We start from the raw sequence: 15,571 nt of genomic DNA on the forward strand, positions 1-15,571 counted from the left end.
TATTAATGTGTTTTAATTCTTTTAGTTTCAAGATAAAATGCTTAACTAAATCTTTGTTGAGTTCTGCCAGTGGGTTTCTTAGCAAAAAAGTAGGCATATGGCCAGGTGCAGTGGCTCACACCTGCAATCCCAGCACTTTGGGAGGGCACAGCAGGTGGATCACTTGAGTCCAGGAGTTCTAGACTAGCCTGGGCAACATGGAGGGACCCCATCTCTACTGAAAATACAAAAATTAGCCGGGCATGTGGTGGCGCACACCTGTAATCTCCCAGCCACTGGGGGCTCTGAGGTACAAGAACACTGGAACCCTGGAGGTGGAGGTTGCAGTGAGCTGACATCACACCACTGTACTCCAGCCCGTGCAACAGAGGAAGACCCTGTTGCCCACCCACCATCCCCCCAAAACAGACACACACACACACACACACACACACACACACACACACACACAGAAATAACGATTCTGACCAGGCGTGGTGGCTCACGCCTGTAATCCCAACACTTTGGGAGGCCGAGGTGGGAGGATTACTTGAAGCCAGGAGTTCGAAATCAGCCTGGCCAACATGGCAAAACCCCGTCTCTACTAAAAATACAAAAATTAGCTGGGCATGGTGGCACGTGCCTGTGGCCCAACTACTCGGCAGGGCTGAGGTGGGAGAATCACTTGAACCTGGGAGGCAGAGGTTACAGTGAGCCAAGATCGTGCCATTACACTCCAGCCTGAGCAACAGAGCAAGCCTCTGTCTCAAGAAAAAAAAAGTGTAAGAAATGACAATTCTAACATCTTTTTTTTAAAAAAGTGTTTGTGCTCTTTTGATTCAGGTACTTTTAGTGTTTACCAAAGAAGATAACCAATGTAATGGATTCTGCAGGGCATGTGAAAAAGCAGGGTTTAAGTGCACAGTTACCAAGGAGGCTCAGGCTGTCCTTGCCTGTTTCCTGGACAAACATCATGACATTATCATCATAGACCACAGAAATCCTCGACAGCTGGATGCAGAGGCACTGTGCAGGTAAGCCCAAGACTCGGGCCTAAATAGTCCCATTGGCCTTTCTGACAATACATGCAGCCTAGAAATAGATTAAATTAGACTCACTCTCCTTTAAGTTGCTTTCCATGCATGTGAAATAAGCAAAATATTAGAACCTCACTATTTATAGGACTGATGTATATCTCTTTTGTTTTGTCTTGCTTCACTTTACTTGAAACAGTAAGAAAATGTGAATAATAAGAATTATTAAGGGTCAAAGTGAAACCCAAAATGTAATTAACCACAAGTATCACTTGTATATTAGTGCAGTAAGAATTATAATTTTTCAGATTGTTTTCAAAGTTTTAAAAATTTTGAAAATTGTCTTTTAATGTTCAATGAATGGGCTTTATTTATAATACTTGCACCTTGTCAATATTATGAGAGAATTCTCTGTAGTGACCTAAACCTAAAAAATGCCTTTTAAAGAAAGTTATTTGTTGCTGATGGAAGCAAGGCAAATATAAAATTTTATGACATGTTAACTTTAAAGACATTTAAAATCTTGACTTTTAAGAGAGAGAAAAGATATAAGCTAAGTAGATTAAAAACCCTTGGGTTAAAAACCGAGGTGACAAGCAAATGACAACATATTAAAAGATTATTTATGGGGTATGTGGTGACGTCAACTTGGGTTTGTTTCCTTGGTGTTGAGAACTCTACACTCCTGGTAGTCAGACTAGGTAGCGTTTACCCTTCCATGACTTGCCTCCAGTAGTTTCTCCTGTGGCCTTGATCTAGTGCCTGAAATGTGCCTATGTTCCTCATCTGTTTCAATCTGCATGACTTCACAATAAGCCATCATCATTGTAGCCCAGATTTCTTTTTTTTTTTTCTTGAGACGGAGTCTCACTCTGTAACCCAGGCTGGAGTGCAAGGCTCGATCTCAGCTCACTGCAACCTCCGCCTCCAGGGTTCAAGGGATTCTCCTGCCTCAGCCTCCCAAGTAGCTGGGATTACAGGCGCACACCACCATGCCCGGCTAATTTTGTATTGTTAATAGAGACGGTGTTTGACCATATTGGCCAGGCTGGTCTTGAACTCCTGACCCCAAGTGATCCATCTGCCTCAGCCTCCCAAAGTGCTGGGATTACAGGTGTGAGCCACCGCACTGTGCCCGCCCTACCCCAGATTTCTTGACATGTCATTTGGCCAGTCACCCAGCACATTCATGGGGGTTTGCAGCCCAAAAGAAATGGAGAGAGCTCTGGCCAGGAAAAAGGGAGGTCCAGGTCCTTGTTTGGCTCTTCCTGGATAGCTGCTTGTCTCTGGGTAACTCTGCCTTCTCTGGGGATGTTTTAGCTCAGCTGTAAATTTGGAACACTTGGTTTCCAGTATCCCTTTTATCCCTAACATTGAATAGATACCACTCAGAGGAAGGGAAGATGATATCTAAATTACATGGTGCTTGGTAGTCATGGTGGAATGTTGCAAGGCAGTAGAGGTGTCTAAGGTGGGCCAAATGGCTGCCGAGATAGAAGAGGGAGGACAGGGTGAGGGACTGGAGAAAATTTGGCCTCTTTCCTAGTCTTGTCCAGGCCCAAGCCTAGCCACAGGTATGTGCTAGGCAATGAAAGTTCATACTTTTAAAGGTGACTACTAGAGCATCTTGTATTGTAAAAGAAATTTTAAATTGTGTTGGTTATGCTCCACTGTTAAAAATTGTGGTAAAAGAAACATTAACTTTATGTTCCACTTTTTAAGGGAAGAAAATGTACTATTGCTGTACATTTTAGGAATATTCTAAACAAATAGGATTAATTCATTCAGCAGATTTTTATTGAGCTGTGTACAAGAGAATGTTTTAGACTGAAAGTTATAAAATGAAGTTCTTGTCTTCTATAAGCTTATAGACTAGAGGAGCTGAAATATTTCAATGAAAAAAGTAATGTTACGTGCTCAGTTAAAAACTCACACAGGCCGGGCGCGGTGGCTCACGCCTGTAATCCCAGCACTTTGGGAGGCCGAGGCGGGCGGATCACGAGGTCAGGAGATCGAGACCATCCTGGCTAACACGGTGAAACCCCGTCTCTACTAAAAATACAAAAAATTAGCCGGGCGTGGTAGCGGGCACCTGTAGTCCCAGCTACTCGGGAGGCTGAGGCAGGAGAATGGCGTGAACCCGGGAGGCGGAGCTTGCAGTGAGCCGAGATCGCGCCACTGCACTCCAGCCTGGGCGACAGAGCGAGACTCCGTCTCAAAAAAAAAAAAAAAGAAAAAAAAAAAAAAACTCACACAAATACCAAATTCCATAAGCACTATAGTTAATCAGAGTTCTTTCATCATGTAAATAACAATTTTATATAGTTTTAAAGTAAAGAATGGGTACTGGATTACTTTAATATGTGGTTTTAGAGAAGCAGAGAATGTCAGATGTACCTCTCCTCTATGAAGTGCCTAGCACTCTCCATCCAGCCTCTCCTCAGGACCTGGGGCTCACTAAGTGAAACCCTGAGATTTAGAAGCTTTGCTTTATATTGAACGCAACTTTGTCCACAGTTGGCCCACAGGATTGCTAGAACAGATCTATTATTCCTCTTCCCCAGAATGGACTTCCAACACTGGAGGACAGGAATTGTGTCCCCCCACCCCAGACATCTTTCCTTTTCTGAACTGAGCACACCCTTACTGCTATGAGTGGCTCCTAACAGATCCTGGTTTCATATTCCCACCACATCAAGGGTGCTTCCCCTGAGTACCCTTTTCTGATTGATAGACCTTGTAAGCATGGCTCCAGAACCGAAAAGCTCACACTAGGTTTGGGGGAACCAGTGACAAGTAAGCAGAACAGTCCCCTCCACTGTGCTAGCCAGAGAGAGCAGGCCTTTACAAATGTAATCCCCAATCACATTTATTTCCTGATGGCCACATCACAGCCTTGGCCAAGAATCTCAAGTGTTTCTCACAAGCTGTTTTCTACCACGTCATCTCCATCTTGTTGGGTGAGGATTTGGGATAGGGGTGGGTCCTTGTGCTAATCGTAGTGAGTTTTCTAGAGGCAAAAGCAGACCCTGATTTATTTTCCTAATCAGTTTTGTCTTCATTCTGGCCCTTACCTGGCTTATCTCCCTTAAGATCATCCCTTTAAGGATGCCCGCCCACTTTGGACTGTTCAAGAAATCTTTCCAGGCTCCCCACCCCCGAACCAGCTTGCCCTGTCTCTGAGCTGACTTGCATGGCTCTTGAGACCTTAGCCCTGCAGAATTCTGTCCTTCCCTTCATCTTCCCTTTTGGGATACCTAATCAACACTGCCTATGAAGAGCTTTTCATTGGTTGTTGACCTGTCTAAATGACTAGCATTCACCTGTATCTCTCTGTTGGGGGCATTTGGAACTCCTTACACTCCTTATGAGATGCCTTGCTAACAGCAAATATTCTATGTCTATTATATTTCCAAATCTACCAGTTTAGGAACCCTACTTTGTAAGTCTCCTCAGGTCTGGGCACTGCATTTGGTACTAGAGCTACATAGATGAGTAAGATGTGCTTCTTGTCTCTGAGGAGCTAATACTTTAGTTAGCAGGGAAAGTGAGTGATTTCGGTATAGGCTTGTAAGTGCCTGCAGAAGAGGTTTACGCAGAGTGTTGTGGGTGCCTGTGTCAAAGAGGGCTTCGCAAGAGGATACTTGAGTTGCATCTTAAAGGATGAGCAGGAGTTTTGAAAGGAAAAAAGGTGGAGAAAATGTTCCAGGTAGAGGGAGCGGCATGTGTAGAAACAGGCAGGACATCCGGGCACCTCTGCTCAGTGCTAGATGGCTGCTGGTCAGGCAGATGTGGAGTAGGTGTCAGGGGAGGTTGGAACAGCAGACGTGAACCAAATGATGAAGGCCTTGTGTGCTAAGCCAAAGGCTGTGGACTCTACCCCGTAGGTAGTTGAAACACTGATACATTCTGCGCAGGAAAGTGTTGAGCAGGATAGAAAAATAACTTGGCTGCCAAGTGGAGAATGGAGTAGAAAACTGGAGGAGATGAGGCAAATCAATCAGTTGTGAGGCTGCTAGAGGCCATCCAGTAGTTCCTAACAGAGTATAGCTTCATATTCCCACTGTAGCACTTGATATCAATGTCTCCTCCCAACTTCCTATCAAAAAACCCATGAAGAGGGAAAAAGAGACAAAAATTGACCATAGCAATAATAAATAAAAACGCACAAAGATAAGATGATAGGTCAGAAGCTGAGAGAACAGAAAAGTATAGGAATCTCTACTGTATCTGTCGTACCGTGGAGACTAATAAAGAAGCCTGTTTGTGAACTGTGCCTCGCACACTTCAGTCTTTGAAGCTGAAATACCAGTGGCCATAAAGGAAGGCAGTGGAAACAGGCTTTGCTTTACTCCCACTGTGTTCTGCCAAGCCTGGGATGCTGGAGTTGCTCTAACCAGAGAAACAGATGACTGAGCCCCAGCAGAGCAGCAAGGCTTTATGAGCTGGGCAGAGGCCTGCACTCTAGCCCCTGCCATCCCTGCTGCCCCTGATTCTTTACTTTCTGCATCTACTCAGAAACCCAAGGTAAGGAAGAGAGGGATATGGACAGAGACATGGTTTTTCCTACTATGTTTTAAGAAGGGACAGAGGTATAAGGAACCTGAAGACAGTTCTCCACATACTGCAGTTTCAAAACAACAAATTGCATCAGTTCTCAGGTTCAGTTTGAGAATCAGAGAGAACAGGCCAGGAGCCCCGCTCTGCAGCAGACCTGTGCATGCCTGCTGGCAGTGTTCTCCAAGCCCAAACTGTGCTTGTTGATGTGATCTACAGCCCAGACCTAAGAGGAGGACAGCTACTGACACCAAGGGTTCAGTGAAGAGGTGCTAAGGAAACTCTTGTGACCCTCTTTGTTGGCAAACTCTTAGCCTGCATAGATGCGAATTGCATTCAGGGGTGTGTAAACAGGATGAGAAGGGGGGCCTGTGAAAAGTGCCACCACATAATGAGGGGGGAAAGAACAGCCCTGAAGACTAAGAAAATTATTTTTTATAAGACACTGTAGAACCTTTTGAAGACAAGATACAGTGTCACTAGAAGTGAAAGAAACACTGGTAGGAGCTAAGTTCCTGATCCTGCAGAGTCCATGGCAACCCTGGACTGTCTCCTCTGCACATTTTTGATGTGTGAGACAGATACTGTTTAAACCACTCTTCTCTGGTGTTTTCTATCTTGTGTGGCCAAAAGGATTCCTAATGGTAAACCAAGTAGCATGCTTTTAAGACTTTCCCAGTGAGGCCGGGCTTGGTGGCTCACACCTCTAATCCCAACACTTTGGGAGGCCAAGGCAGGCAGATTGCTTGAGCCCAGGAGTTCGAGACCAGCTTGAGCCACGTGGTGAAACCCTATCTTTACAAAACATCAAAAAATAAACCAAGCATGGTGGCACTTGCCTGTAGTCCCAGCTACTTGAGAGGCCGATGTGAGAGGATCACTTGAGCCCAGGAGGTCGAAGCTGCAGTGTGCCATGATCACACCACTACACTTGAGCCTGGCCGACAGAGCAAGACCTTGTTTCAAAAAAAAAGTGGGGTGGGTGGGGACTTCCCTGAGTACTTAACACTGCTTTCAGAATCTCATTCTACAGGATCGCATTCCATCTTTTTCATGACCTTCTCGAATTCTGACTTCCTGAACATTCAGGTATACATTTCAATAATGCCAAGTAATTTCTTTCCTAGTTTTCATGAATTCCAGTGCAAGGATGTTATTTTTCAACTCAGTTTCCTGACATTTCTGTTTTCTAGCCCGTTCTTCCTTCATATGCACAAGAAAAGGTCCCAGTATGTCTCTACCTTTTTATACAGTTTTAGAGCTGTTTTTAAGGGCTTATCTCCAGGTAAACAAGGTCCTCCCTTCCACTTTATCCTTAATCCAGTGCTTCTCATTCTTGTGTCTCCAGATAGGAGTAATTCATTCAAAGCTCCTTAGTGAGATCACCTACATACTTGCCTACTTGCCATTACATCACTCCCATCTTGATTTTTCTTCTAAAAAGCTGAAAGCTGGTTTGAAATGGCTACATACTTAAATTTGCCCTTTCTCCTTCCAAATCTCTGTGGTATGATGGAAATGTAAACACAGGACAGATACAGTGTCTTTAGAAGTGATGAAAATACCATTTGTGAGTCACGCCTTATTCCCTGTTTGAGATCAGTGTTAGGATGAGTATTAGTCAGCAGGTGTGATGAGTGCACTAGCTGTGTCTGTGAGTGTCTGTTGTGCCAGTGACCCCTCCAGGCCTAAGCAGCCTTTCCCATAGCTCTTCCCCAGGAAGCTGAGCCTGCCTGCTCTCCCCAGTCAGGGGGACCAGGGTTGAACTGGGGATTGACACCTGGCCAGTAAGCCCTGAGGTGGCGTGTCTGCAAGGGGTCTTCCGGCAGAGCCATGCAGCGCCCTTAGGTTGGCTCCCTCTGGAGAGGATAGGCAGGTGGACGCTAGAGGAGTACAGAGTGAACACAGAAAAGCAGGGATGTTGAGGGGGTGGGGAAGAAGTGAGCATGAGAGAGACTGGCTGGTCGCTAGAGCTGCTTTTCCATTCCTGAGCAACTTCCCTACCCCTGGCCTACTCTGCATGTGTTGTTAGATTCAGCCTTTCTCAACCTGGATTCCATAAGAAAATGAAGCCCGAATGCCTACAGGCAAGAATGGGCAAAGGAGAACACAGTCTTGCCCATTCATTTGTGTATTATGTGTGACTGCCTTTGTGCTACAGTGGTAGAGTTGAGTAGTTGTGACAAGAGTCCATATGGCCTGCAAAGCCTAAAATATTTATTCCCTGACCCTTTACAGAAAAGTTTGCTAAGACTGGGGCGGGGGCATTTGGCTGAGTGTGCTGGCTCACGCCTGTAATCCCAGCACTTTGGGAGGCCAAGGCAGGAGACTGCTTGAATGCAGGAGTTTGAGACCAGCCTGGGCAATGTAGTGAGACCTCGTCTCTACAAAAAATAAAAACATTAGCCAGTGGCATTTGCCAGAGGTCCCAGCTACTCATAGCTGGAGCCCAGGAGGTCAAGACTGCAGTGAGCTGTGATTGCACCACTGTACTCCAGCCTGGTGACAAATGGGAACCCGTCTCAAAAAGATGGGGGCATCCATTGTGCATGATGAATCTCTTACACATCTGGAATGGTTATGTTGTATACCATCTTTGAGAGACTTGAGAACTAGTTACTCAAATTATTTTCTGGATTTTGTGATTCAGAAGTGGTTCTGTTCCTTGAACTAACAGCTGAAGCAAATGCAGTCAGTCTTGACTGGTTTCTGTGTCATCCTAGACACATTCTCCAGGAGGCCAGCTCACCTTTGACTTGACTAGGGCAGTCTGGTTATGTTCCTCTACATTCTCCTCCTTTTAGAGTCCCTCTCCAACATAAGTCGTCTTCCTCTGGGTCTGGGGTGAGTTCCTTTCTTCAGTGGAGTTCTTCTCTAGAGCCTGCTCGCTTCTCCCAGTGTAGGATGAGTTCAAAGCTGTTGCATATCTCCAGTGGAGCACTTTTTTCTTTCTTTTACTCTATGTCACATTTATTTCTGCTCTGATATTTTGGCCGTATTTTCATTCCCCATGGCCTCTAAAGCTGCTTCTGCAAAAGGGTTGAATTTACTCTGTATGGGAAGTCTTGTACTCTTTGGGTAACTTTAGTCGAACAGTCTCTTGTACTTTTCTAGACCAGTCCTCTGTTCTTAACCTTTTCATGAGGTGTTGATGCTCTTCTTTCTGACCGATTACAATATCTTGCATTTCCTAGTTTTGGATTATTTTTGGTTCTTTAGCCTCCATTTTACCTAGTAACTCTTCATCCTTTGTGCTCCCTAGAATGCAGTGGAGCCAGCCCTTGGGTTCCTTTATCCCTGTTGTAAGCATAGCCATCATCTTGTGGTAATAGACATAAACTTGCATTTTCCTTTGGAAGAAGAGACCAACGGCTTCTTTCATGTAAGCACAAAGTAGGGAAAATACTCCGCCTGAAATAATGCAGGTTAACAAAGATCAGAACAAGTAGAATGCATGTCATCTTAGTTAGCTGTTAATTCATACTCCATAATTGTTACAGTTAACACAGTCCACTGAGTGGGAGTTTGCCCCCAAAAGAGAGAAAGATCAAGTAGTCAAGAAGGTGAGAGAATTCAGAGAGTGAGGGGATCATTTACTCTCCCTTCTACGAACCCTCTTCCAACTTTAATTGTTGTAATTGTTTAAGTATATTTGGTTTTTAAGGATTATTTTTATATTTATTTTAAAGTTTTGTGTTTTTTTTAAGGTCTATCAGATCATCAAAACTCTCAGAAAACACAGTTATTGTTGGTGTAGTACGCAGGTAAACTTTCATTTTTTTAATGTTGAAATTGAGGTGTCAGTGTAATACTTGCTCTTAACAGATGGCCAAATAACAGCTTGCATGCTGTGTCAGGCATGCCCCTTTGTAGTGTGGCCTTCTCTTCTTTATTCTTTCTTATTTTATTTTGCTTCTTCAGTTAACTTCCTGGAAGGACTTTGTGCTCTCATGCTAGATTTTTGTGATTTTTAAACTGCCTTTCACTTTAGAAACAGGTGAACTATGAGAGAATCCCATTCCTAAAAGTATGAATGTTTTCCAGGGGTATCTTCCTAGGCCTTCTAACTCCAAATATCTCTGAGGGGGGAATCTTAGGTTTTGTCTTTAAATTGGAGGTAAGGAAAGAAGAGAAATATATTAGGAGAAGGGAAAGTATTCAAATTAATGTTATTTAGCTTATATGTTTTTATACATAGAAGAAATGTTTCTATGTACTTCAAAGTTTTTTCCTGAGCTGTAGGGGAGAAAGGAATTAAACAAAAAAAAACCTGGAAGTAGAAGAAAATAGGAGTAGTTTAAATTAAAAATTTTATATATTAAAAAGATATATGAACACTCCTGTATTCCTGCTTATTAATGTAGTTTGTGTATTTCAAGTATTATAATATATAATTCCAAAAAGCTAAATGTGAAATTGAAACAGAAAAGTTTTCAACTTTATCCTTTAAATTTGTATATTAATCTGATTCATCTAAAAGTACTCATTACATAACGAAGTATTATTTAAATTAGTAGAGTAAAAGAGGTGAGATGTAATTGATAAAAACTATGTCTATGTTCTTTACTGTGTTATTTTGAAGGGTGGATAGAGAAGAGTTGTCCGTAATGCCTTTCATTTCTGCTGGATTTACAAGGGTATGTACTCACTTATTTGTTATACAAGTATAATTCAATTTGAGAAATTATTTTATCTCAGTTCAGTACCCAGCAAAAGCTTTGTATTAATTTGAAGAAAAAAAATTGTCTGGCCGGGCGTGGTGGCTCAAACCTGTAATCCCAGCACTTTGGGAGGTCGAGGTAGGAGGACCCCTTGGGCCCAGGAGTTCGAGACCAGCCTGGGCAATATAAGGAGAACCTGCCTCAATCGTACTTAAAAAAAAAATTACTGTCCTTGTTTTAAAGTTTGGCTTAACTTTATAATCTGCTAATCTAATCTATAATAGTTCATAGTCTCTCAAAACTATGCCTGCTAAAGTCATCTAAACATAATAAAATCTCCTTTAATGGCATTTTCATTAAAAATTATACCACAGGATGTATTGTTATGATGCTGACATGTATACATGCAACTTTTTAAGCTAGTTCAAGGATTCTGGAAATAAGGCAGCCCAAACACAGCTCTCTTTCTCTCCACTCCCAGCTTCAATCTCTTGGTTTCCCTAAGCCAAAAGGTTGCTTGGGGCTTTGGTCAGCTGGCTGCAAATGAGGCCTTAGGAATCATACAGAGAGAACTTAAATAAGGCTGACCCTTGGGCAGATTTGTAGCCCAGGTTAGTATAAGCAAGGTAGTCAAGAAATCTCAAGCCATGAATTTAGTTTCAAGTTTTCTGGATGAGTAGGACTCCTAAGTGCCTGGCAGAAGCAAATATAAATCCTCCCCAGAGGAAGACAGCTTCATCTTTGCCCGCAGAGGATCTCCATAAATAATTGCTCAAGGGCAGCAGTCAGCAGTCAGTCAAAGCTGGAGTCAATCCACCAGGTGACAGGGCATCCCAAGGAAAAACTAGGAGGGAAAAAAGCCTAGTAACAGACCCTCACACCCCTCAGAGATTAGTTATGAGATATGAATTATAAAGCAAGTATGCTTACTATAGGTAAAGAAATAAAAGATAAACCAGGAAATATCCGCAAGGAATAGGAAACTATTAAAAGTGGCATAGCAAATTTTATGAGGAACAAAACTGAATTGTAAGAAATGAAAACACAGTAATTGAAAAAATTAAAACTTAGTAAGTCACATGTAGCACAGAAATACAATGACAGGAAATAAGTTAGACAGGTGAAGAAATGTGGAGGATAGTGTGTGAAGTTTTAGTTGTGTATATGTAACTGGAGTTCCAGGAGAAGAGGAAGGATAGAACAGAGGAAATATTTGAAGAGTTACTAGCTGAAAATTTTCCAGAACTAATTCATAGATTCATGAATTCTGACATATCCAAAGTAGAGTAAATTTTAAAAGACGACACATCCTAGTGAAACTGCAAAAAAAAAAAAAAAGAAAAAAGAAAAGGACTTAAAATCGGCCACAAGTAAAAGATTACCTTCAGAAGACTGACACACACACTAACAGCTAGCTTCTCAGCAGCAACAAGTGGAAAACAGAAGACAGTGGAATAACATTTTCAATGCAATAAAAGAAAATAACTTCCTTGGGAGGCCGAGGTGGGCCGATTACGAGGTCAGGAGATTGAGACCATCCTGGCCAACATGGTGAAACCCTGTCTTGACTAAAAATACAAAAATTAGCTGGGCATGGTGGTGCACACCTGTAATCCCAGCTACTTGGGAGGCTGAGGCAGGAGAATCGCCTGAACCAGGGATTTGGAGGTTGCAGTGAGCCGAGATTGTGCCACTGCACTCCAGCCTGGCAACAGAGCGATACTCCATCTCAAAAAAAAAAAAAAAAGAAAAGAAAAGAACTTCCTAGAATTTTATACCTAGCATACATATCTTTCAACAATGAAGGTGAAATAAAGACTTTCAGAAATGTGGACATTGAGAGAATTTGTAACTAGCAGATCCTCACAAGGAAATGCTAAAGGATATACTTCAACCAGAAGGAATGTGAATTCCAGGTGGAAGGTCTGAAATGCAAGAGATGAGTAAAGAAAATGGTCTGTATCGGGTAAATATATATTTACTGTATGAAACAATAATAATGTCTAGTTTGATGAGAGGATACAGGGAGAAAGAGACTACAAACTAATCATATATCTAGCCAAGTTATTGTTTAACCTTTCTTTTGGGGATATACATAAAATTCAGAGATATAGTTCCCCAAGGAAAATAATTCAGAAAAGGACTCTAACCATATAAGAAATGAACTACAACAGAAATTTGAAGAGGAGAGGAGGGAAAAGTAGTGAGCTATAAACCCTGCCATGTGCATACTCCTTCATGGTGCCTCCTGCTTTCTCTGGCTCTCTGTCTTTCTTTATAGATGTACCCACACTTATGCATATATGTATAAGATTAGTCCCAAACAGATAAACATAGACTAGAATATATAATATTCTTTTAAAAGAAGGGACATACTCAAAGAGGAATTTTAATAATAGCTCACTTTTAAATTCTAGACTATCTTAGTCTATGCTAGGTGTTTGTAAGGTTTGTGGGGAGGATGCAGGCATTCTTACAGACTTATCTAAGAGGTAGAATGAGAATGAGTCCAGGAAGTATTCATCTTTGTGGGAAATGTTCTGTGTGGGAGATACTTTATTCTGGGGGTAATTGGTATCTTGTTTTCAAATAATAGTAAAGAAATCTATGTCTGCTTTTGAGATGATGAAAAGGAGGGTAACCACTGATAGAACAGGAAACTTAAGTAAAACTTCCAAAATAACAAGAGGAAATAGGGAGTTTACAGCAACTTGATCAAATTGGTAAGCTGAAGAAAGATGAAACAACAGTGTAAAATCAGTGAGAAACACAAAGTCAGATAGAAAGAATATAAGCAGGCTGGGCACGGTGGCTCACGCCTGTAATCCCAACACTTTGGGAGGCTGAGGCAGGTGGATCACCTGAGGTCAAGAGTTCCAGACCAGCCTGGCCAGCATGGCGAAACCCCGTCTCTACTAAAAATCCAAAAATTACCCGGGCATGGTGGTGCACACCTGTAATCCCAGCTACTCAGGAGGCTGAAGAAGGAGAATCCCTTGAACCCAGGAGGTGGAGGTTGCAGTGAGCTGAGATTGCACCACTGCACTCCAGCCTGCACAATGGGAGCAAGACTCCATCTCAAAAAAAAAAAAAAGAAAGAATAAAAGCAAATGTATATGAATGGGCTGAATTCTTCCTTTAAAAGATAGGCTGTTAGATTGGGTTGAAAAAGTACAATTCTATAACACTTACAAGACACTTAACATGATAAAAGGAGCTTAAGTAAAAGAACATAGAGGTAGCAAGTAAATGCAGACAAAAAGAACACAGATACTGATATTGATATTAATATCAGATTAGGTAGAATTTAAGATTTTAGTTTATATGTAAATACAGTTTTATATAAAAAGCACACATTAGGTTATTGATTATATAGCTGTGGCTTTCTTGTGTTTCCCCCTTTTTGGACAACCCCCACAACATACATACACATCAGCACCTGCCTCCATTCCCTGACCTCTAGTAATTCCTGTTAAATTGTATGAGAACAGTTTACTTAGCCAGCAGTAAGGCGTCCCAGGTTGGAAGTCAGAAGTCCCCTATGGATCTTTATGTCATCCCTCCCTAAGCTGCTTGCTTTTGCAACTAAGGCCGCAAAACTGGCTATTCCTTTTAACAAGAACCTTAGAAGCTTCCACTTTCTAGTGAAACTTAGGGGATAGATTATTCCCTCTGCCTTGGGTTATTTGCTTACCTACAGCCGCATGAGGTCATTAAGGCTTGTGTTTGTTTGAAGTCTCTTTGAAAGTACATAGATGCACTGTTGGAAATTTGTGCCTGGTGACTGCCGTGTTTGAAATTCTGCCCAAGAAGTCTATCAGCATAGTTCTGTGGACCAGAGAGAGCATCCTGGTAGAAGGTCAAGTAAATCATGGTCCTTATTTTTTCTTAGTATTACTGTGTTATCATGGAGCTAACTTGAAAAGTAACTGACACACACACTTTTGCTGCCCTCAAGCCTGTACACCTTAATCAAGGAATCTCCTGAAGACTTTAATGGAACCACTTTTAGGTGCACGCCCCTGTGAGGACACGTCCACGCAAAAAGCCCAAAAAGCTTTACAGTAGTCACTTTAGAAGCACCTGACTTAGGAAATGTAGAGGTAGTGGCAGGCTCTCCATTTTGTAGGTGAGGAATTCATGTGGGCAACCAGTCCTCAGAGACCACTAGCTAATTAGTGCTAACTAATCTCATCCAGAGTCTCTTACTTTTGTGTGACAAAAGGATGCTCAGGTTACTGAGAAGAAGAGTTAGACCTAGAGGAAGGGGATTCTCCCAGTCATGGCTGTAGGCGGTGGTGCCAAGGCTTGAATCTGAAAGCTAACACCATAATGATATCTCTGGTACGGGGGATGGGGGATAGGAAAGGGCATGAGCTATTTTGTGTTTTAGCCATGATTCAGGATTGAAAAGTAGGTGGAGGACCTGCTAGCTTCCTCAATTGGATTTGGCCATTGAGTCGGTAGACTCACTGCTGGGTGCACATTAGAATCACCTGAATAACATCCTTAGGGAGTCTGTTTCAGTTGGTCTGGGGAGGGGCCTGCATGCTGGTGTTTTTTCAAATTGCAGATAATTCTAATATGCAGCTGAGAGTTGAGAACCACTGGGAGAGGCCTAGCAAAGATGGGCTCAGGTCCTAGCCGTGGGTGTGATATGCTTTGGAGAAAGTGAGGTTAAGTTAGCTTAGAAGTCTGTAGGATTTGTAGTCCCAGCCCCTTTCATGGAAGAAGGTTAAGGGAGAGGAGACTAACCGCTGTTTAAGCAGAGGGAATAAGCTTGCTTTCTGAGGATCCCTGGACCTGATTCTTCACCCTCCATGCCCTGTGGGATCCTTGGGACAGAAACAAAAGTTGGCAAGGGGCAGGAAAGATGAGATGTTTAGATAAAGAGAACAGTGTTTAAACACACATAGCAAAACACAAGTTTTGAGGGAGGGGGCAAACAGGAGCAAGATGCTGTACATTTGGTCACATGCTAGTTTTTTTTACCTTGATTTCTGCCTTTGGGGTAAAAAAGTTTGGTGGATACATAACATTCAGACCAAGTAAAAAGTCTGATTGCGTGCGTGGGAATCCATTTGTGGAACTGGATAAATACACATTCCCTCCACAGCCCTCACATCCCCTCCACAGCCCTCACATCCCAGGATCTTACCTGCAGAAGAACTGAGGACCCTTGTCTATCTCATGGCCCCAATTCCATGTCTCCTGGAGTGGCACAAGCACTATGTCAAGAAATCTCTTTTCCCTGTCCCTGCCCAATCAAAAGTGGGTTCCTGTCCAGTGTTTTTGGGTGTTCCCATGGGGTCTTGGCTGATGGAGGTGTGGACAGCAGGT

At 42.6% G+C, this 15,571-nt stretch overlaps 1 protein-coding gene across 1 annotated transcript in view; it reads left to right on the forward strand.

The window, feature by feature from the left end:
• PDE8A (phosphodiesterase 8A) overlaps nucleotides 1-15,571 on the forward strand; it is a 160,082-nt gene that overhangs the window by 87,591 nt on the left and 56,920 nt on the right. The window contains exons 3-5 of the mRNA XM_008959571.5: nucleotides 823-1,013; nucleotides 9,278-9,334; nucleotides 10,153-10,207. Coding sequence (XP_008957819.4) covers nucleotides 823-1,013; nucleotides 9,278-9,334; nucleotides 10,153-10,207 — 303 coding nt within the window. The remainder of the gene's footprint in view (nucleotides 1-822; nucleotides 1,014-9,277; nucleotides 9,335-10,152; nucleotides 10,208-15,571) is intronic.

Source organism: Pan paniscus, chromosome 16 (assembly GCF_029289425.2).
Source record: "Pan paniscus chromosome 16, NHGRI_mPanPan1-v2.0_pri, whole genome shotgun sequence".
NCBI classification, from domain to species: Eukaryota; Metazoa; Chordata; class Mammalia; order Primates; family Hominidae; genus Pan; species Pan paniscus.